This window comes from Nipponia nippon, unplaced genomic scaffold (genome assembly GCF_047370975.1).
Source record: "Nipponia nippon isolate SJK-2023a ecotype South Korea unplaced genomic scaffold, ASM4737097v1 scaffold_4, whole genome shotgun sequence".
Taxonomy (NCBI): Eukaryota; Metazoa; Chordata; class Aves; order Pelecaniformes; family Threskiornithidae; genus Nipponia; species Nipponia nippon.
Window position 1 is genome coordinate 110,463,869 of NW_028262358.1, and position 17,481 is coordinate 110,481,349.

At 39.4% G+C, this 17,481-nt stretch overlaps 1 protein-coding gene across 6 annotated transcripts in view; it reads right to left on the reverse strand.

Annotated features, from left to right (window-relative positions):
• Nucleotides 1-4,859: 4,859 nt before the first annotated feature.
• The window catches only part of NOL10 (nucleolar protein 10), a 61,332-nt gene continuing 48,710 nt past the window's right edge, over nt 4,860-17,481 (reverse strand). For 2 of the 6 annotated variants that reach the window (XM_087776130.1, XM_087776135.1), the window contains exons 20-23: nt 14,235-14,337; nt 9,039-10,851; nt 5,985-6,097; nt 4,860-5,339 (exon numbers count right to left, since the gene is read on the reverse strand). In XM_087776130.1, coding sequence (XP_087632256.1) covers nt 10,732-10,851; nt 14,235-14,337 — 223 coding nt within the window. In that variant the 3' untranslated portion in view covers nt 4,860-5,339; nt 5,985-6,097; nt 9,039-10,731. Of the gene's footprint in view, nt 5,340-5,984; nt 6,098-6,559; nt 10,852-14,234; nt 14,338-17,481 lie in introns of all 6 variants that reach the window. The other 4 variants (XM_087776133.1, XM_087776132.1, XM_087776134.1 and 1 more) reach the window with 4 other exon arrangements.

Sequence of the window (17,481 nt, forward strand, 5' to 3'; positions counted from 1 at the left end):
ACTGAGAGAAAAGTAAGTCTTTCTCAACAATCACATGCTAGTCAATCCAAGCTACAGATCTGTTCTTGAGGGATTTGGAGCATGGTCATGATAGCTACCTCTCACAGTATCATTGCTTCTCTGGTAAAAACACAAGAGATCCCATTGATATAACAGAATTTCCTTCTTTCAATACTTGAAATCGACAGGCAAAATGGTGTTCAAAGAAAACTGTTTGAGTAGCTTTCAAAGTTCTTGCTTTATTTTGAGTTATTTGCATGAGATGCTTTGAGAGACCAACACTGAAGTGCCTCAGAATCGTTACTGTCCCTTGTCTATTTATGTCCTTCTGCCTTAGGGCTTAGTCCTCCTTCCTCTGAACCCACTGGCCAGCTTTTCTTCACTGTCAGAGACCCTTCGTATTTATGGAAGAAAATAAAATCTATTATGGACAGTTTTGGTTCTACTGCTTTTCAGCTTGGTGGTGAGGAGCATCGCCTAGGCCCCACAGGAAGCTTGTGGTACATTTGCGAAACACTGAAGATATTTCTAGATATACTGGCCTCAAAATGCACTGACATACTGAAAGCTTTCAAGAAAGAGCAGGAAGATTGCTCAGAGAACACACAGTAGAGGGAAGGCTAGAAGCATGGCTGTTGCCAAGCTCTTAGGACAGTCTTGTGCTGAAGATTTCTGAGCTGTGGTCAAAGCAGGGATAGGCTTATGTTCTTAGATTCAAGCACCTTTGAGCTCTGAGCAAGCCCAGAGGCCAGTCCAAATTCTTGCCTTAGCCAAGAGGCAGAAATTTTGATCTATGGGAATTACACAATCTAATACAGTAGAAGTTCACTGGCCGTAGGAGTACCTTACACAATGACAGATTCTTAAGCCCATCTGGTTCTTCAGCCTGGTTTGAATCTTGATGTATTAGCTTAGATGCCCTAAAATGCATTACTCAGTGTGGTGAGATAGATGAAGTGATGCAAGAAGTAAGCCACAGGTAGGGTTGGCTCAAAGTCAGAAGCTCCAAAGCTTCCTGTGATTAAGAAATTATTTCCACTTAGCTCCTATCAGTTAGTTGTCACCAAATCCCAACTACACTAGGAAAAAAGAAAAACCACATCAGCACTGATAATAATTTTCATTCCCACTATTCCTACTTAGTGCAGAAATTGGCTTGCTGTTAGGACTTAACAACTAGAGACAGCTTGAAGAAATGAAGAGGTTGTCTATCAAACTTCCTACAACTGTTTTGTCCTCTGAATAGTATGCACTAAAACCATTTTCCATCAGCTGAAAGGAGACTGGGAAACCTGTTGCTGACAGCTGCTCTTGGTCATTTTCTTGATGCTGTCAGTGTCAAAATATGCCTACCCCGAAGGAAAGAAGGATAGAAAGGGTTCAGAGAGCTCAGCGCTTCAGCGGCCACAAGCTGCAGGCACTTCACGGGAGCACTCACTGACTCAGGCCTTGTGATTAGATAGTGCCCAATTATCTAACCCCCAATAACTCCAGATGTTGACAGGGTAGGGAACCAGGGGAAGAAAAAAGATTGTAAAGTTTGCATTACTATTTCTACCTGGCCAGCTCTAGTAACCTTGTGATGCTGGCTGGAGGAATCCAGTTTTTAAAAGACACTGAAGTGCAAGAAACCAGGGCAGGTCAGTACAGGACTGTACCCTCCTAAGAAAAAATGGTGGTAAAATTAAAAGCTAGAAAGTCTTCACTGTAACCCCCAAACCAAAACAGACTAGTTTCAGCTCTGGAAAATTTGACATTTACATTGATAAGCTCTTTTCTCTGTTGGAAAGTGTTTTAAGAGAAACATTTGGCCAAATCTCAAATGATTTTCCATCTCTCCTCTTCCTCCCTTCCTTCCCAGCTGCTTTACTGACTGCCTTACTAGACAGTTACTCTTTTTCCAAATCATCTCTTTCTATGAGAAATTCCTCTAATTTCATGGGGAGTGGTGGCCTCTTTGAAGGAAGGAGCTCTGCTTCCCCAGATCTTCAGAGGCAAGGGGAAATCATAAGTCTTAACTGACACGAAAGGTCAATTACTTTTCTGTGGTGAAGAGGAAGCATGCAAGTATCACTAGATACCAAGAAAGACATCCACCCTTGGGCATCACGCCCTAGAAATTGCTTCAGTAGACATCATGTACACATCATATAACAAGGGAAGCTAAGAGAGATTATCTGGAAAAACGGTGGAGAGAAGGAGCCCCTTGCCTTGACTGTTTGGTTATTTCATCCTCCAGTACCGAGGCACAGTGTTCTCTCCACTCGGGTGTAAAATCTCCCTTGCTTCGATCACATTAAATATCCACCATATACTAGCAGCCCTACCCTCACTTCTGTCCAAAATGCCACCACTGAAGTCAGCTTTCATTCCCACCACTCCAGGGAGGTCAAGTGTTTCTTGAATACCTGAAATAGCCTCATGCCTCATCTCTGCTCTGAAGAAGTTTCCATCTTCTTGCAGTCTTGACTGGAACCTCTCATGGCTTGAGAGGCTGACCACAGACATAAAGGATCGTCTCCTTCGAATTCTCCTAAAATAACTTTCTCTAAACTTATCAACGCTTCTAATTTCTTCCCTTAACTGGCTAAACTACAGTTAATTTAGTGATACTAGTCCCCAACTACATGCACATGTGGGATATTACACATGATGTTCTTGCCCGTGTCTATACTCATAAACTGAGCAGCGTCAGGCCCCGACCTAAGCACTCAAGCATGTTCATCTACGCTCTGCTTGAGTAATATTTAAATTGCAGCAATGTAGTTACCATGGCATTGTGCAAAAGTGTTTTGTTGTAACCTGTCTAAAATATCTCAGATAGAGGATATTTATTTGCTGTGGAGATCTGTTTAAAATATTGCCTCGTATTTTCAGTGTAACAGTGTCATAGTCCCGTTGGGCAATCGCCCATTTACATCTGGGAAAGGAGAAAAACACAGTAGCTATGACGGGAGTGTTGCAAACTTCCCTTTTGATTCAGTTTACAAGAATATCAGCAAAGTCCTAATAGACAAGACTTTTCACAACATTCTCATTTGCATAAGATGATTAAATCCTTACAGGTAAGCATGTGGTCTTTTATGACCCCTACTGTATGCACTTCACTTGTGATATAAAGTTGCAATATTACAAAGGTTAAAATACATAAGAAAATATATTTACAGAAGAAATGTTGGTAAATAGAATGGACATAATATTCATTACTGAAGTCAGATGACATAATTTGAATGCTTTTGAATGTTGAACCTTTTGTGTAATGTAATGTAATTGTGCATGCATGTAATTGTACATTGCACTTGTACTAATGCAGTAGTAAAATTCTTGAAAAAATTATAAAACATAACAACTCCACCCAAAACACCCAGACCCTTACTGAAGCAGAGCTAGGACAGCGGTACAGATGTACACAGAGCAGTAAGAGTGGAATTTTGGGGGGTTAAAACAGCATTCCCCCCGCCTATTGCCAACAACATGCACAGGAGCACGTGCCAGCTCTTTGAACCCCCACCGTGCACTTTGATGTCATGGCTCTCCACGTCTCCAAGTTCACACAATATATTATGCTCAAGATGTGCCTATACACAACCTGTCTGCTATTGCCATTTTAGTGCTCATTCTCAAATACATGCTATATCTGTACAAATTTGTACTATAGATCCTGACATTAATAGAAAAACTGGAGTGTAGAGATAGGCACCCCACAAGAAATAGCCAGATGTTAAAATAAGAGATAATAAGTAGGAGAGACAGAGCAGCTTTAGCAGAAACCGCTGTAGGGAAGGGAAGGGTGGTTCCAGGAATTGGGAGTATAAATTTTGATTAGGGCTGGGCTGGTATTTCCCACTTCAACTGCCTAGTTTTCTCTTTAATGAGGAAATGGGATTTTCACTTTTGCCCCACTCAATGAAGAATTAAATGGGAACAAGGACTTGCCTTCATAAGTAAGCTGACCCCAATGTCACTTATAAAGCATGACCACACTGGGAACAAGAGTGTTTTAAACTCATACCTGATCTTGCTGTAAGATTATTGTACTTAAACTCTAATTGAATGTAACTGTCAAAGGAAATGCAGCACTTATCTCTGCAATTATTTCTTTCAAACGGTAAGAGAAAAATTACTCCTTTCTGAACATGCTCAGGGTCGATCTTCACTCCTTGCACATGCCCCGCAGTCTAAAACACTAAGCAAACAAAGAACAGACGATGAGATCCTTAAAAACATGGTCAGCAGCAGACAGACACATTTCTGAATTTATACTAGTATGGATGATTTCCAGTCATTGCAGTTTTCATTCACTTGTACAGAATCAGCTTACTTTACCTCTGCTGATGTGTGAGTGTGCAAACTAGTCTGTACCACAAGATGCTCAAGTATTTTGTACGGAAATGCAACTTACAGTACAAATGCAGGATAACGTGTGACATATTATCCATAGAAATTTGCCACTAGGTCCCATGTGGATCAAGGATCTGGGCCAAATTAAAAAACAGAGGAGGAAGGAAGTGATACTAAAATGCAGTTAACACAAGCAGTCATCAGAGAGAGGAATGGGACAGAGAGAGAAAGCCTAAATTATAGGCGGGGGAATGGGTGTGGAAATTAGCAATACACAGTTTTACAGACAGAATGACTTATGAACCACCTTGCAAGATTTACAGTTATCCATCTACAGAGTCTTTAAAATGCGGGAATCCTTTTTCCTCCGGTTGTATAAACTACAAGCTCTGCTAAATCTGATTATTTTCTGCAGGCTGTACTATAAATTGTTCGCTTTGGTGATGGAATAGGAATATTTCTTCATGTTCATCACAAAGAGTCAGTTGTTGAGTACAATGGGCTTTGAAACACAGAGATAACGATCAAGAGCTAAAGTTTATTAATAGATTTATGTGCTTTCATTCAGCTTAAAAACCCCATACTTCCCAAGATCAGACAAAATGTATTAGCTATGGAAACAAGCCAAAAAAAGTATTTAATCTTTATGAAAGAGATAAAAAAATAAAACTAGTGAGTGATTCAGTTGAAGGATGGGACAAAGAGGGAAAAGGACTGCAGTCAATTAATGCTGCGTGCCTCTTCCTTATGCCCTACAACCAATCATAGAGTCATCGGGCTGGAGAGGTCCTCTAAAGTTCATTAATCCATTCCTCCTCCTTAAGGCAGGCTCCGCTATACCTGTGGGGTTCCTGCAGATGTTTAATCTGACATCGCAAGTCTTCCGGTGGACATAGCACAGCTTCCCCAGGTAAGCTGTTGTACTGCTTCACTGTCCTTCTGCATCTGAAAGTTGGTCCACTCTTCCTGGAATTCAAGTCTATTACTTGCTTTCCCATCTGGAAACATGGAGAACACAAATATAAAAGGCTGCTCCAAAGCAAGATGGAGTAATTTGAAAAGTTACATCCTCCCTCGCAACCCTTCCTGAAGCTGGTAATCTCAAATCATACCTACTTTAAGCTCCATACATAAACGAACCCTATGAGTATAAAAACATGTATACTTATTTTACACACACTTGCTATTTATGCAGGGGAATATTTTAAATCATATTTCACTATTTTGTTCAGATATTAAAAATCAGCAGTGTGGTACAGTAAATTCTTCCATTGTTTTGTAGAAACTGATGGATGCTCTCCATTTCAGACAATTATACCAGCCACAGGAACGCAGCATGCTTTTTGGCTTGGTAATAGCATTTTGGAAAGAACATTACACAAATAGTTTTGGTTCAATGTTTGTTCAATGACTAATAACCTATCTGAAGTAAACTATATTACTTGTGCAGTAAGAAAGTAATGAAGTATAGGAGATGCATCAGATCCAGGTCTTTTCTTTATCTTGCTAGTATTTCACTCACATTTAACCACTATCCATACATTTTTTAATAGGGAGTTTTCAACCTGATTCTCATGACTGACTTCTCATATGTATGAAACAATCAGGGTTTCCACGAGGCTACAGCATCTGGTCACTCTTACCTTAGAGTATGAACCTTAAATGTCAAAAAGGATCCCAGCAGCTGCTCAGCTTCTAGGAATAGCAATACTGGATCAATACTGATTCCTCAGTATGGGAAATGAAGTACTGTTGACTGAAAAAAGGTTGATGTAATCAGGTTAATACCTAAGAAATGCCTGCTTTGGTTGCATTATATAGTTAATCGGTTGCAATGATGTTGCATTAATACGCCAGCTTCTACTGAAGCTCTAAAATATTCCCCCAGATAGCTGTTCAAAGACATGAACCTGCTTTATCAATCTCAAGATTCTAAACACGCTTCATGCCAGGTCCCTATGTGGGACTTTAGGGCTCTGCTGCCTCTCCCCACCTGGCCAAGGGTTTGGCTGTCTGTGCTGAAGGCCAGCTCTGGTAACAGTATGGCCAGACAACTGGGGACCAGACTGCTATAAGAAGAGCTGTGTGAGAAACAGCTCTGAGCAGCCTTGCCAGAGGCCTGCCCCTGCTTTGCTTGGGCACTCCATCACCCTTAGTCCTCACCTAAGCTATGCTGCAGGTGTGCCCATGCCTGCCCAAGTACCTCACAGATACCAACCTGCTCACTTGACCTTGGACCCGCCTTGTCGTTACGGACTTGTCTGTCTGGTCTGTTGGTTGAACCTCATGGCTGTCACCCTACTGCTCTTCTTGTCTGATAACTGCAGGACTGCACCTCCTGTCAGGGAGGCCACTGCCCCTGCCTGCCTTGTCACCCTGAGCTCCCAGCCTGCCTTCCCTCATAGAGCTGCCCACTCCTCCTGCTCCCTGATACCTTAAAAGCAAGGCTTGCAATGAATCTTCATCCCTCTTTCACCAAAAAGCTCTTGGGCTCGAATGCGTGCCAGGCAGCTTGGCACAGCCTGCCAACTATAGCTCACCTGTGTTCCAGAGTTCCAGTGCTGGACACCCTGAAGAGCCATGCCTCACTGTTCGCAAAATCCAAACATCTAACACTCCTCCTGACCAAAGTGAGCAACATATAAAGAACACTGCCCTCTTTCAAAGATTTAATAGTCAGATCAAGGCTAGGAAATCCACTTTTCTGGGTACCACTGATTCTAAGCAGCTGCTGGTTCATGGGAAAAAGCAGCACGAGAAAAAAATATTAGTTCAATTTTTTGGGCCCCTCACTACAAGGACACTGAGGTGCTGGAGCATGTCCAAAGAAGGGCAACGAAGCTGGTGAAGGGTCTAGAGCACAAGGCTTATGAGGAGCAGCTGAGGGAGCTGGGGTTGTTTAGCCTGGAGAAAAGGAGGCCCAGAGACCTTATCGCTCTCTACAACTACCTGAAAGGAGGTTGTAGCGAGGTGGGGGTTGGTCTCATCACCCAAGTAAGAAGTGATAGGACAAGAGGAAACGGCCTCAAGCTGCACCAGGGGAGGTTTAGGTTGGATATTAGGAAAAACTTCTTCACAGAAAGGGTAGTCAGGCACCGGCACAGGCTGCCCAGGGAAGTGGTTGAGTCCCCACCCCTGGAGGTATTTAAAAGAGGGGTAGATGTGGTGCTTAGGGACATGGTTTAGTGGTGCACTTGGCAGTGCTAGGTTAACGGTTGGACTTGATGATCTTAAAGGTCTTTTCCAACCTAAACGATTCCATGAACTTTAAAATTATATACTATCTTTCTGTTTTAGAGACCTGCTGGGTATCCATTTGCCTGTATTAGCATGATGTGTGCTTTCTTCAAGAATATAGCCACAGCAGGAAAACACCTTCAGCACTGCAGACCTATTTCTGGTTACTTCTCTCTGGTCTTTCAAAATCTGCATCAGCCACTGGTTATCTAGTAGAGCACAAATTCAGTTATGGTAAGATGGAGACTGCATAGAGCTTTGCCTTTTCGCCTTCGACAAGCAGACATGTTTACAACAGAGTACAGTCTCCCTCCTTGAAGGGGCACATCACAACCGGTCAAGTTACGTATGCCATTCACAAATATTCAGGTTCATGAGCCAACTCTAATGTTCTCATTCACAAATGCTATCTGTGACCTCCAATTTTCTAGGATTCTTCTCCATAATGTCTGGTATCTACTACTCGCACTTCTATCTCTAATTAGACTTATTCTAGCAAGATTCTGTATAGAGAGAGTTTATACACATTACACATAAAAATACAGCACACTTACAGGCAAAGCCTGCAGTGCTTTGGAAACCCCAAACAGTAGGGACTATTGTAGAGTATCTTCTAAACAACCGAAGTTACGAAAAGTACACCAAACCTGTCTTCCAGTTTCCACATTTGCTTCCTATATTATTCAAATCACAGTCACCACCCTATCTTTCCAGGCATCTCACTGGTTATGCCTAGTATATATTTAAACACCGGTTAAAGTGCATCCCAAATATATTTTATGTGAAATAAATGGTGTGCTAAGGACAGTTTGCATGTGCCTTCTCTCTAACAGTACCAAGTATATTCCTTTAATCACACAGGCTCCAACCTAAATACATGATCAGTATTATCATAACAAGGTACTTCATAAGTGCATGAAAAACAAAACATACACTGACCTAAACCAGTGTCAGTCAGGAGAATCTTGAACCAGAAGAAATACACTTTTTTTTAAGCTGAAAATTAAGCATTTCAAACCCAGTTCACTACTGTCCCGCATATGAACCAGATTTTTTTTTACTGCTCTCGATAGCCAGCAAAATCATTGCTGAAATAAGGATGCCTTAAAGCATAAATGCACCTCTAGCTCTTGATCAAACATAATGGGATTTAGGCCTACCATGAGAAGGAGCAAACTCCTAACTCCTGTTCTTACAGTGCCAGTTATGTCCATCTAATTCCCAGTTCTCCCTATATCAACCAGAACAGTGGCAAGTTTCCACCATCAATCTTTCCCCATTCAATATAGCCACGTATATGAAGCGAACATACCTGAATTGCAGGCAGATAATTTGTAAGAGATAACACAGTGCTCCAGGGGAAAGACATTGCACTAGTACAAACTTTAACTTGTCATTACACTTGGATTTCAAAGGCTTGAATGTTATCAAAAGACAAGACTCCAAAAAGAGGGACATACCCTGCAGCAATCACAGCTGCATTCCATTTTCTCAGTGGCTAAAGAGAAGTCATAATGGCACTTCTTGATATACAGCATGGGTGATACTGACACTGGAATACTGGATAGTTCTGTGTTAAATAGAAAGCATGAGAAGCTCATGGACAATGCAGAAATTTGACAGCCAGAGGTAAAAAATAGGTATTGAGAGACTCACCCTTTAGTTGAATACAAAGACAGAGAGGTGATGATTACAATGTACGTTTTAAAGATGAAAATATCAAGTGCAAAAGACATTTTTAAATTAAAGGAAATGATACAATTGAAAACAGAAGCAAAGAATTAAAGCAGGTAAAATTACAACAGGGAGAAGAAGATAAATTTAACCGTGTGACTGATTATTCTACCATCTTAAAAAAAAAAAAAAAGCATCAGGCTACGAGAAACAAAGCTTTTTACTGAAATAACTGCAAAAATTCTATGGTAAATACTGTCCAGGAGACCTGACCAGATTAATAAACTCTCTGGTTTATGAAGCAAAACACTTAAGAACCTCCAAGTCTCTTCAAAAGATTTACAGTGATGGGGAGCTTCACTGATTCTTGTTGGATCCAAAGTTCATAGTTTCTTGGATTTAGCAAAAAGACAATTTATAAAGCCTTTTAAAAAGCAACAAACAAAGCTCCTTTAGGATCAAAGGTAAAAATTAATTTCCTTGCTTAAGTAGTGAACTACTTATTTCAATGATGGGTTTGCAAGATAAAAATCAAGAAGAGACGCTGTATCCTGGTTAGCAACAAGCATTCTGTTGGAAATCAAAAAGAAGACATAGAAAAGAATCAATCATTTCCTTAACACAGGTTCTGGTTTCTTAAGTTATTTAACTAAACTAACTTTTTGAAGAATAGGAGGCTACTGGCATGGCCTTAATGTGCTTGTTATGTGAACATACACCACTTGATCTATGTTGAACTATGGCTGGCTTACCAAAACATATTAAACCTGGTCCTAAGGATTCTGAGTAAAGGCAATATTCATAAAATTTAACTTAATAAGACTACCCTTCAGAGATTCCCCTTTGTACATCGGTGTGGCAAGTGAGGTTTCCTTATAGAATGACTTAGAGGAACCTAAATCAGGCATTCTCAAATGCCCTCATGACACACATTTGTACCTCCTCCTGCCTACTAAGGCAACCCAAGAATACAAAGCCAATGTCAGCTTTTAAAAACACAATTGTATGTCATCCTTCAAGAACCATAAAAGAAAAAATTCTTGTGCCCTTGTAAAGTTAAGATTTTAGACAAAATAACTTACCCTTGATCTTCTATCTAAGCAGCCACAAATAAAAGATTTCAGAAAGCAAAATCCCACAGCTCTTCAGTTAAATAAAGGACAGGCAGCCTCGTTGTATACATAAATTCTTGTACAGAAAACATCCAGGGTTACACAATAACCAGTTGCTGGTGATTTCTGCACAAACACAATTCACACTGGAGCTTATAATACACCATACTCATAGTGTCCTTTGGTCAATACTTCTACTTTCATGAACTTTTCAATAATTAACACAGGGTTTAGCACGTTCTGGTTTTTGTGTCCATCAATGAATCAAAATACAAATACATTGGTACTCTGTCCCTATTTAAAAAAGTCCCTTTTTCAAATGAAAAATGAGATAAAAGAAGTTTCTTAAAAAATAACATAAAATAAGTCAACGAAACAGTCGTCCTCTTCCACGTTTGCTCTTGAGATGACTAGCAGAACGCCTAAGAGTTTTCCTCTCTTGACGATGTAGTTTCTCAGCCTCCTGCTGTTTCTTTTGCTGCTCTGACTGGAATATTAAAACAAAAATAGACTTAGGTTCTTGTAAACTTACATATCACCTCATTGTTCAAGTATCTACATATCAAGTCAGAATTCCATAAGGGAAATCTGGAAATGTTACTGTAAATGGTCCCATGCTATCTTATCTTACACGGTACCTGTTGATTCTAGGTATCCCTAGGCATTATCATTCTAAGTAATTCAGAGCAAACATTTAAGACAAAGAAATTGAAAAACAGTGAATAAAATAATGTACTTCAGATGAAAACCAATGTCTAACAATAGGCTGTAAAATTACACTCCAGAATTTATGTTTTAATGCCCTTAGGAAGGTAGAGCACAATTTGAGGCTATTTAGTATCTACTTTGGTTAACTAGTATTACCACATTTAATATGTGCACAAATGCAGTTTAAAAAGACAGAACAATTAGTTAAATTTGCTGAAACATACAGGTTTTCTAAAAAGTGTTCTTAGAGGTTCTTGAAAGTGTCTGATATGCTGTATGCAATTCTAGAAAGACTTTCCACATGAAAAGAATTTAAAATCTCTGCTCCTGTGGCACATGCTCTATTAATGTTTTTCCTCTTCATCAAAAAACATGCTGAAAGGGTTTCATTTACATACCACATAGATGAAATGGCTCTTACAGCCATAAACTATTTTCTGTGGAAGACTAAGGCCTGTCTTCAAACTAAGCATAAACTAGAACTAGCAGACTTGAACTAGCCAAGCTCAGGCAACAGTCCATGTTGAAGTACTCCAGCAATTACAGCAGTTTCAACAGCAGCACAGGATAAGTGCATTAACAGTGTGACAGAATTACTGGATATGCAGCTGTATCCCCACTGCATCTAACTCTGTAATCAGCAGCATTCATACATCAGCCCACCTCTTCCTGAATCTCCCATTAAAGTACTATTTAAACTTGAGCTAGAGATCTGCATGCAGAGACAACATTTTGGCTGAGGTGAGATGTGAACCAATTTACCAAATGTAGCAATAAGCCCATACCAGTATCATGGTAATAAAAGCTAGTGGTCTTTAGATGTTGTTGAAATTTATTGGGTCCTGTTTCCACTGCAAGTAGGGAAACAAGAAACCCAACTATGTGAAAATGTAAGTAGTTTCTCTCTGTCTCCAGATTTTGTCTGAAACGGTCTTGAGAAATCTTACTTAATATAATGCTTACTGCTACCACTAGTATATTGAAATGGAATAATCTTGATTTGCATTTGAAGCTTTGTGGTTCTTGGTTTTGGTTTTTTTTTTTTTTTTTTTTTTTTAGATGCCCTCTATACCTCCCTAGTAGTGTAAGTACTTAGGTATTTTAGAAACCCTGCTGTTTTGTTATATCTATTTGCTACGATAAAGCATGCTGAAATTGAAGAACAGGGTGCCATGACTGTAGGAACCATACTAAAATCCCCTGAAAACTAAATGTGAAATATCAATGACAAACAATTTCATCACTGGATCCGTCAGTGGTTGCTGGGCATTTGGGCAGCTGCTAACATACCACAACTGTAGCAGCCGAGTTCAGTCTCAATTCCACCGACTTACACAGTAGAGTGATACCAATCCCATGGAAGCCCAATTCTCTCCCCCACTAAATCTTTCTACCTACTCCTAAATACACCTGCACTTTAAGGAAAGGGCATCACAAAGCAGAAGGTGATGATCCGAGTAACACGTAAATCCCTTCTTCAGCTTGCCAACTTCATCTCTTCATCCTCTGAAAAGGAGCATCAAGACACAGCATACTGCATAGGGTGACTTCTTCCTAGCTCTCCCTGCTCCATTCCCTAGGACTTCAGAATATATACATAGGGTCTGTTTATTTGAGAGAAGACTTGTAAGTCTTATTTTGCTATTCTGTTGATAGGGGAAAAGATCTCCACTGTGGATGCATTATTTTTCTTTTAATTAGACTTTTAAAAAAATATTTTTAATGCAAATTAGCACAACATACGTATTTCAATAAAGCAACACCAGTTAACAGTCAGAAAAAAAAATCCATATACATTAGCAGCGACATAATTTAAAAAAAACCTCAAAGCTATAGCATATCTGATGGAATCAAGTAAAAGTGGCATTCTGAACCATTGCCATATCTGTCTTACTCCCAAATCTTCACAAAACTGTTAGCAAAAGGTGACAGTTCATTGTTCGCCACCAACTGCAAGAAACCTTGTGGCTTTGCACTAAGCTGGAACTACCATAAAAAAGACTGTGCTTTCGAAGCCCTGCAAAGCCCATTGTATTAGCTGCAAGACACTAACATATCAGTTACAGCAGTCAGTAAGATCCCCAGAATGGTTATCCTACACAGCACTGCAGAGGAATCTGTGACTTATTCCACATTCAACACATTTTAAATTCCAGCAACACAGGAATCAAAAAAAGATGAAAAAGGACATCTGCAAATAGATAATAATCAGGTAAACCAAGTAAGGTAGAAATAGTCCAGTAAGTTTGGTTATTTAAAAAATTTTTTTCAGGCATACCCCATGTGACAATCAAATAACTACTTAGCTATTCTTGTGACAGCAGTTTTACCAGTGAGAATAATATTTGACCACTGGTAAGACGAAATGTATTATAGCAAAAAGGCTGACCTGAGGAACACCAGTTTTAACTTAAGTACATTTTGTCAGCTCAAGTATCAATTAATATGGGTCTTCAGCTTTTATAATGCATCCTCTGCTCAGTTCTAAAGCAGTTACCTAGCAAAAAATCCCTAAGTGTTCTACAGCAGTAGCAGATGCACACATGCATTTAACTCTGCCCACACTATAAAGTAATCACCTGTCTGCAATCTACAAAATTCCTTAGGATGGGCAATAAAAACCCTTTGGGAAAGGTAGATAGGCAGCAGTCAACTACACACTTCAAATGGAATTTGGCAAGTAGAACAGGACCAGAGCTCATTCTTGTGATCTGTGTTACACAAGTTCAATGAAAAAAGTGGTTAGGAGCTCCGCTTTTTTTCATGCCGAGACTTAGCAACATTATCAACCAAGAGAAAGCCTGTCACCTACAGCATCCTGGTTGCATTTGGACCTGCAGACCAACATCTGATCGGTCCTGGCACAGAAGTCAGGTAAGGTCACAAGCTTCTGATTGTATGTCTGCAAATAAACTATTAAAAGATGGAAGCCAGTATTTTCAACCGGAACACAAAATTTTATGAGTGCTGCCTGAATTATAAGGGTATAAACACACAGTGTACTACTGGAGGCTTTCAGTCTCTTGGCAAGAAACAGAGGGGTTGGCAGCTTATAAAGAAATGAAGAGGGACATTTGTTTGCTGGTTTTAAAGTTCCTGTTCTTTCATGCAAAAACTAAAGTTACTTGCGTATTATCTTAAAAAATTATATATATAGCTCACCTTCTTTAATTTGAATGTTGCCTGTTTGCTGCCTACTGTGGTATCAGACACATTGAGCGTGCCAAGTTTTTCTTCAAGCTTTAAACGATCTCCAAGAGTTTTCCTGCAGAGAATAATTAACATTAGTCCCTATTCTTGCCATCTTTTTACTATAATAAAGGCTGATAATGCAGTCAAAACTAATCTCAATTTCTCTGAAACCTTGAAATGCCATAACTCTAAAAAATAAACATTCAGTAAACAGAAAAGAAACACAAGTTCAAATCATTCCCTCCAGATACTGCTTTCAGTAGAAACAATTTTAAAATTTAGGTAAAGTTCATTGTTTTTTCTGCTAAAAAGCAACAAGACTCTAGTTGAGAAAGAAACCACACCCTTCTATTGCTATAGTTTGCTATGAAATGTTAGAAAAAGTCAGGAATATTCAGCTGCAGTAATAGACACATACATAAATAAAAAAAAATAAGGCTAGATATAACCAGTTTTCTTGAAATCTTATCATTTCTGAACTGGAAACACTTCTGAGGGAAGGAAATAATCTTGACTATACGTCAGAACGAAGTCATCACCAAATGAATAACTTCACTGATAGAGACAAACTACTTAAGACAAAATACAAATGACTGTTCAGACACTGTGCCCGTGACAGTTTAATGCAAATAGTTTTCTAAATAAAAAACCTATGCAAACAAGTGAATGTGATGAGTAAGACAGACCCTGACCCCAGACAGGAGCTCCACATGAGCATACGCCTTCAAGCACATGGTGCTCATCAGTTAGTTTCTGCAAGCGAGCTGGTATAGAGCCTCTCCCTTGGGCACTGAACTCTTGCATTTCTAAGGAGGAGGTAGCTGTTGTGGCTGAAGCTGATACTGCTTTCGGCTCTCCCCCACTGGAAGTTCATGTCCCTACAAAACCAAGGCACATGGAAGTGCCCCAGTTGCTCCAGGTTGTGAGCTGATATTTAATATCACCCTTGCTGACTTCATAAGCTGGGTTGCAAACTGGAACAGCTGAGGAGTGGAAATACACCTTGTTCCCGCATAGCCTCCAGCACAGGGGTGAAGCAGGCAGGCAGGGATGGTGCTGGCTTCAGCCAGCCTCCCTAAAGACACCTGTGAGTCCTAACATGGCTTGTCCTTCTTCTATAACGTGGGCCCTACAAGTAGGTAGTGCCACCTGAGAGTGTGACATGGCTTGTACGATCAAACTCACTCTGCGATGCGCTTAGAAAACATCCGCCTAACTGTAAACAAAATTAGTTTCTGCAATTTGAGATACTGCTATTAGTGCCCTACTAGATCTCTCTGAAGAGGTCTGAGACATTTTTTGTACAAGTTTTAAAGTGGAAAATAAGTCATCCTAAAAATACAGACACTTAGCAGCCACCAAGTCAATGGCAATTCTGTGGATGAAGGGCTCATGGATGAGCCTATGCATGAAGTCTCTGAAGTCTGCTGAATTTTGGTTAATGAGCCATTTTATGTAGCAAAGACTTTTTGTATTAACAATGAAAAATTACTGTCACAAATTACTTTATTTCTCATGACTAGGTACTTTGATTGTATTTTTTTCTGTAGTATATTTTTCATTGAGTACATGTAAAAACTTGTTCCATCTGTGCGAATCGGGAAGACAAGCTAAGCCTTAGAGCTAACTATGGCAGAAGATCAGTCACTGACATTGTGGTGGGATTTCTACATTCAAGTGAAGTCCCATTTTTCTCCCCTTTGAAAGTGAACTGGAGAAATATGGCTACTACCCAGCAATTATTTAGCATGACTGCCTAGATACTGCTTCTGTCAGGAGAAAAACTAAAATGAGGAGATAGTAGCAAAACACTGTGGAGTTGCAATTCTACTGAATAATTGCAGGTATGGCTATATTTATCTGAAAATGCGCAGACCTCAAATGATAGTGAATTGCACACACTGATACACAAACATTTCCAACAGCTAGGTTGTTTTTTGGGGTTTTTTGGGTTTTTTTTTGTTTGTTTGTTTTTTTTAAATCATCCTCAAATTGATTCAAGGGATACATTAACAGTGTTATTAAAAGCAACTTCCCCTGTCCTACAGTAAAAAACAAACAAAAAAATTGCCCAGGCACTTCTTTTTTCCCCTCATTATAGAGAGGAGTTTTTTTGATGTTTTACTTTAGCAATACCTAGGAATGCCAATTATGCTTTTGTTAGCTTTTGTTAACTTTCTTGGCCACCTCTGAAGACATATACATTGACTGTCATACTTCGTGAAGTATGACTACGGGAGTTCTTAATTCTGACATGCTCTAACTTCCATAACAAACCTTTTAAAGGGACATCAAGACAATCAAAAGAGCTCTTAGCCCACTGATAAAAACCCTTTCCTTTTACGGATTCCTTTTAAGTTACTATGTAAGGAACTTAAGCGGTAAGTAAACAAAGCAAATTATTGCAGGTTTTCATGTGTAAGAATAAGAGTCCAAAAGCGGAAAATGAAATGTAGACGGATTTGAGACAAGGCGTTTTTTTACAACCATGAGTAAAGCAGCTTTCCTGCACAAAGAAATGTGTAGACTGTTGGTCTATGAAGAAATCTATAATATGCACCACTGCTTTAGAAGTTGGGCTTGGAGCCATGCTGAGTCAGGAACATGTCAAAAGAAACACCCAGTTTTATATAAGTCATAAACTGTTTCCTCAGGTAGAACATTATACGATTAGAGAAAAAAAGAACACCTAGCCATTAAATGCATAGTGAAGGTATTAAGGTACTTAATTATATTGGTCACAGACCATCATTCCATAACTTGGCTAAATCAAATCAAAGACAAACATGCCAGCCTCACCAGATTGTACATGCCACTACAGTCTTTCCAATTTTCAGTACATTACTTGAATTAATTATTTTTATGCTGACTAGTTATCACTGAATAAGGGCAGCAGAAAACATTATCTAGGTATTTTCTTCATAAAATTCTAATATGTAAAAATGCTTATTAACCAAACACGCTAGCTCACAACACAGACTAAGTCATTATGATTACAGAACCGTATCAGCTATACGTTATAAGAAACAGATACCAGCTGTTAATTTTAAAACGTCTGCTAAGAATTTAAGGAATATCAAGCTCCATACTAAGAACAATGCTTGGATGAGCACAAATGGGATCAGTGAGTATACAGCTAATTGCTTAGACAAAAATAAAAAAAAATCATGGAAAGACAATTCAATGACAGCAACTCAGAAAACATGAAGGATGTAAT